Raw genomic sequence first — 6,189 nt, 5'->3', positions numbered from 1 at the left:
TTTTCTTCATTGTTCTTCTCATCCTCCCACGTTATGGTCCCCATGGTCGGTTGTATGTGGCAATTTCTCATTGGTTATCTCCATGTCAAAAGGAATCTCAACTATGAAAATTGGTCACCATTCTTGGAAGTATTCTTATCGATCACAAAAAGGGAGAATCCCTATTATGCAAGTAGAGCTTTTCAGAAATCAAAAACCTTTTTTTTTATTGTTTTATTTATTTTTTATTATTTTTTGACCTTTTTTCTTTCATTTTTTGCTTTGTACACAAAGTTAAAGGCTTAAAATAAAGGGAGGAATTGCAGGTTTCACATGCTTTTGGATAAGTTGTGCCACTATCTTAAGGAGGAAGAAATTTGAGCCCTATAGCTATGATCTTTGAAATTTTTTCATAATTAATATTCTAAATTTATGAAAATATTATAATTTTACTTTTTAATTTTCATTTATACCAAATTTTCTAACCTTTTCAATGATGATAGAAAATGTGTACATAAATTAAATGATTACAAATTATTACGAAATTGAACTTTTGTTGGGATAGTGATAAATACCCATCAATCATAATATGACTTCAAGGTTATTTTTATAATTGGTTTCATCATTTATTTCAATTATCTAATATGACAGTTGATGTCACATTATTTTTCGTATAAAATAATTCATATTTATTTAAAAATTTTAAATAAATAGAAAAAAAAACATCATAGGATGTCCTCTTCTTAGCATCAATTTTGAAAAACAAGCAAAATTCCAATTAATATGGATCAAAGAGTGCAAGTTGCAAAAGATAATTTCTACGAAAATAATGAGTGTGAGCTTTGGTACAAGCATTTAAAGAGAGTGTAAAATAGTCACCCTCAAAGGAAAATAATAGTATCAATAATAATGAAAGTGAAACCCTCCAAAACTCTGAATATTATATAAGCCATGTTGGATGGACAACCCCCACATCTCAAGAACAATCTACCTCATTCTAGAGACAACCCTTATATTTCTCTTATAAAACCCTAACAAAACCCTAAGATTTCCATCCAATTTTTGCTCTCAACATGGCTAGGTATGACAACTCTTCATACTTTCAACACCTCTCCCTAGACCTCCCTCTCCACCTGTGCTTCTTCCTAGCAATTCTCTTCTCCTTCGTGGGCTTCACTTGGTACATAAACTATGAGTCCATGATAGAAGACTTGATGAACCAACTCAAGCTCGTCCTCATCCTCTCCCCTCTCCTCCTCCTCCTCCTCCTACACATCTTATCAAGCGATCAACGGCAGTTCATCCCTTTCATTATCCCATTACCGGATAAGGATTCATTGCATAGAGCCGGAGGATCGCCATGGGGTGTCGCCTTTTTGCTTGTCTTTCTTCTCTTCATGGTGTCTTACAAATCCTACTTCCAAGAACGTTGGTTTCCATTGTTGAGCAGGTGAAGGTGCATACATATATTCAATTAGAATACATAAAAATATGTGTGTTTTGATCTTGATGGTGGCTAGGGTTTGTTGTTTTTTATTGGTGCAACAAAGCTAGCTACCACTTGATTAATTTCTTTGTCCTTTTGTGATATGTATAGGAGGTTAATTATGATTAGGAAGGTGTTATTTTTGGACATCTTCCTCAATTTGATGTGGCTTGTTCTTATTGTATTTTGTACTATTTATAATAACTATATACCCTTTGAATTATGTAGTACTCTCACCACCTCAATTTTTTATTTTTTTTTTACTCACTTTATTTTTCCATAATATTTATAATTAATTTAAATTAAATAATTAATTTTCTTTTCATTTCTTGTAATCATGAAAAATAAACCAAATGACAAAATTGGGTATCATGACAATGTCATATTATTTTCCATACAAGTGAATGATTTAGCTCAAATTATTCAAGCTTTTAACGTTTATTTAAGGGTGAATTTCCTAAATTCAAAAAGTAAATTATGATTAGAAATGGCAATTAACGAGGTTGAAAATACAATTTGAAAATTAATTACAAATGATATACCTATATACCCAACTAGATTTAATGGTCCATGGAATCAAAATAAAATAACACATCAATTACAAATATATATATATATATATATATATATATATATATATATATATAATCTCAAATAATTAAGTGACATAAGGGATTTTTTTAAAGATTTTATCAAATAAAAAAAAGAAAATTAATAAAAAAAATCCCTCATCCATGTGAAGTGCACTATGTACAAGTAAACCCATAAAGAATATTCTAAACTAATCAACTAAATTCTCAAGCAAAAGTAAGGAATTAAAAATGGAATCTAGTTGTTAGCATCTTCTTTAAAAATAAATAAATTAATTAAATTAATCTCCTAAAAAACTATCAAGTAAATTGAAAAATAAAAGAAGTACGATAGGATTATTTAAGTTATTTTTTTATACAAAGGGAAACATAAAAATTAATTAAATATAAATATATATATATATATATATATATATATATATATATATATATATATATATATATATATATATATATATCATATTCATTAGAAAAAAATTATTCAAAGAAATTTATGATAAAAGATAAAATTATAAATGTAAAATAAAATATAAATTATATCCGAGTAATTTATGTTAATTTCATTGATGAATCTATTAAGCCTTTAGAATCCACTTTTTAAAAGGTATAAAACTGCTTTGGTGAAGGTAATTTAAATTAATTAAAAAGATTATAAAAATATAAAAATAAAATAAATTAAAAATATTAAAATGATAAAAGGGATCATCTTCCACTTTTTGTAACACCCAAGTGGCATCTAAATAAAGGTAGAAACTTCCACACAATGTAGGAATGTTGTATTATTTAGCGGCATTGAGAAAGCCACTTGCCAACCCCAGATTGCCCACACCAAGATAAGGGTCATTACCTTTGCCTTATAGGGGTAGTGTACCCTAGACCTAGAGGTAGAGCTCCAATTGCCTTATAGGGGCTGCAAGTGGCATTTAAAAAAAAAAAAAAAACGAAAAATTTGAAACTATTTTAATTTTTCAAGTATACATATTTTTCATGAAAATTTTTCAAATTTTCAATTTAAATATGAAAATTATCTTTTAAAAAAATAACTTCAAAATCAAATTCCTTCTATCATAAATTTAAAAATACTTTATAAATTGTCTTATTTTTTAAAATTATTATATTTTTATCAAAAACTCCAGCTAAAAACCAATCATTATATTATATCTTCTAAATTTTTTATGACTCATATAGAGAGTTATCATCAAATGAACATAAGAGTTCATTTTACATTGATTTTAAAAAATATTTTTAATTTATAAAGTATTTTTTAAAAAAAATTAGATATTTAATAAAATTAAGAAAACACTTTTAAAATTTTTAAAAATTATGATGTTAAAATATTACTTTTAATGTTTTTTACAAAAACACTTTATAAATTATTTTCTTAAAAACATTTATAAAAATAATAATAATTTCACTAAAAATACTTTGAAAAACATTTATAAAAAAAAACATTCACTAAAAATACTTTATGTATGTGATTGATTTTTTAAATATAATAATATAAAGATTAGTTCACTTTAGGGGAGATATTATTCACTCTAAGTTTAATGACCTTTAATAATTTGCAGTACATTCGAAGAATTAAAAGAAGTTTTCTATTCCAATATCATGAACTTTTTTCTTTAACCAATCGGAGATGTTACAAATGATAAAAATAATTTATTTAATTTGATTAATTTCAAGCATTTATCCAAATCCCACTAAATCAAAATTGGGAAATTTTCTTAAAATAAAATAAATTAGATTGAATTTTAGTTGATTTTTAACTTTTTATTTTATAACAACCTCTATTGAAAATAAGATGAATTAATTATTTATTCAACTATTCATCAAATTCTATCAAATCAAATTTGAGGTAAAAGGGTTTTTCTTTGACGCAACCAATTAATCTTATCATATTTAAAAAATAAATAAAGTTAATCACCACCAAAAGTAACTCAACTTAACTATTTTCAAATATAACTCATATGAATTCAGCAACTAATATTTGATTTTCAAATGGTATAATCACAAAAATATAAATTATTATTTTCAAAATAAATAAATAAATAAATAAATCTTAGATTCAAAATAAAACTATTTTGATTAAATTAAGTAATATTTATTTTTTTACTTAATTTTAAATAAGACTCAAAACTAAATAGTGTTTAATAGTATTAAGTATTAGTTTATTTTTTTTATAATATTTTATTTTTATCAAGCATTAAAAAATAAAATAAAAATCAATATATTATTTTTTTATTTAAAAAATTAAAATTTTAAATTTTAAAAAAATTTATAATAAGTCATAAAAATTTAAAAAAAACAAATAAATTAAAATCTTAAAATAAATTACTTTTCAAAAAAAATTAAAAAAAAAAAACATCATCTTTTTCATTCAAATTACAATCCTAATATCATATCCTAAAATCTAATAATTATAAAAATATTTATGCAAAAGAGAGCATATAATATCTATATTTTTAAAAAAATAACCTTTATTTATCAAAAATAATAATATAATCTCAATTTAATATTTTTATCTTACATTTAAAAAATGGTTAAATGTGTGAAGACAATAAAAAAAATTGATGAATAATATTTTAAACAAATATGATTATCATTCTTTGGAATATATAATTATTTAATTTATTTTACCATTTTTAATTAAATAACCCACCATATTTAAATTGGTCTATTAGCCAAGTGGGTACGTGTCCTACGTGGCCCTTGCAGTTGCATCACATTATGGCTGTGGCCGTACAGTAACAGTGCCTTTAATTTCGTGGTTCAGAGAGTTGTCGGATGGACTGTTATGGCCTATGGGTCTTTTTTCTTATTTAATTTTATTTGTAGGGTACCCTATACTTGTACGGACTTTGTCAGTGCTTCTCAGATTTGGCACTCATCTTGACCGTTGGATTGTCATCCAAACCTAATTCGAATTGTGATCGGACGGTTGTGAAATCATTGGGAGATTTATATTTATCTCAGAAATACCTTTAGTGGGGCCCACACTATAATCTTGTGTTTAAAAATCTTATTTATTTTAGTTTTGATTAATTTGTAGGGAAGGTTTGTTTTTATAATTACATAATATTTAAAGGCCAAGGTAGTTGTAGTCTTGTAGAAAGTAGTTCTTCAAAATAATTTTTAAGAATATTTTTAAATTTTTCTTTTTTAATATTTTATAGAATAAAAATCTGTTTAAAAATTTAAAATATTTTTAATATGTTTTTAATATTTTTAAAATAATTTTTATATTTGATGTTTTATTTTTAATTATTTTATATATTTGTATAATTATTTTTTTAAATAGTTCTCAAAAAATAAATAAAAATAATATAAAATAATGAAAATATATTATTTAAAAAAATCATATTTTCATTCTTAAGAATAAAAAACAAAAAATAGAAATTAATTTTTTATTATCAAATATGTTTTCCATTTTTATCGAGGATAAAAAAATAATTTCCAAAATAATTACGAAACAAATTCTAAAATTCTTGAAAGAGTTTATACATTTAATAGTCTTATTTCTTATTTATTTATAAATTTTTTATTAAAATTACTAAATAGATAAAATTCTTGGAAGCAGTTAATAAAAATTATAGAAAAATAGAATTATTTAGTTCTAAATATTTCTTAAAAATGCTTTATTTTCTAAAGATATTTTAGAAAATTTTACAAATTAAGTATTGGATTAATGGATATTCTAATTGTATTAAAACCCTAAATTTTATGTAGTAAATTAGATACTAAAAAAAAATTCACATTGATATTTTAAATTTGGGATTTTTAATTTTTTAATTTTTTTTTTACTTTTCGAAAATATTATAGAAAATTATAAGTACTTTAGGTAATGAAAATTTTTTCTTCAAAAATCATTTTAATTTTTAATATCGATATTTGAACTTTATTAAACCTTAAATTTGATAAAGTAAATTAAGTACCGAAATGTCTTAAGTTTTACCAAACACCCATTAGTATTAATATATTAATTTGATTGAATTTGGATTTTCACAATTAAACAAGTTCGGGTATTTTACTAAAATATGAATTTTATACAACAAATTAAGTACTGAAGAACTTTACTACTAATCCATGAAAAGTTTCTGAGAATGTTAGTAGCTCTACTCACAAACTTTACCAAAA

At 23.3% G+C, this 6,189-nt stretch overlaps 1 protein-coding gene across 1 annotated transcript; it reads left to right on the top strand.

The window, feature by feature from the left end:
* The first annotated feature begins 956 nt into the window (after positions 1-956).
* On the top strand, positions 957-1,695 carry LOC117916526. Its single transcript, XM_034832605.1, has one exon. The coding sequence runs from the start codon at positions 1,053-1,055 to the stop codon at positions 1,431-1,433; it is 381 nt and encodes a 126-aa protein (XP_034688496.1). The 5' UTR covers positions 957-1,052; the 3' UTR covers positions 1,434-1,695.
* The last annotated feature ends 4,494 nt before the right edge of the window (positions 1,696-6,189 follow it).

This window comes from Vitis riparia, chromosome 6 (assembly GCF_004353265.1).
Source record: "Vitis riparia cultivar Riparia Gloire de Montpellier isolate 1030 chromosome 6, EGFV_Vit.rip_1.0, whole genome shotgun sequence".
Taxonomy (NCBI): Eukaryota; Viridiplantae; Streptophyta; class Magnoliopsida; order Vitales; family Vitaceae; genus Vitis; species Vitis riparia.
The sequence above is the reverse complement of the archived record's forward strand: the minus strand, read 5'-3'. Positions and strand labels throughout refer to the sequence as shown.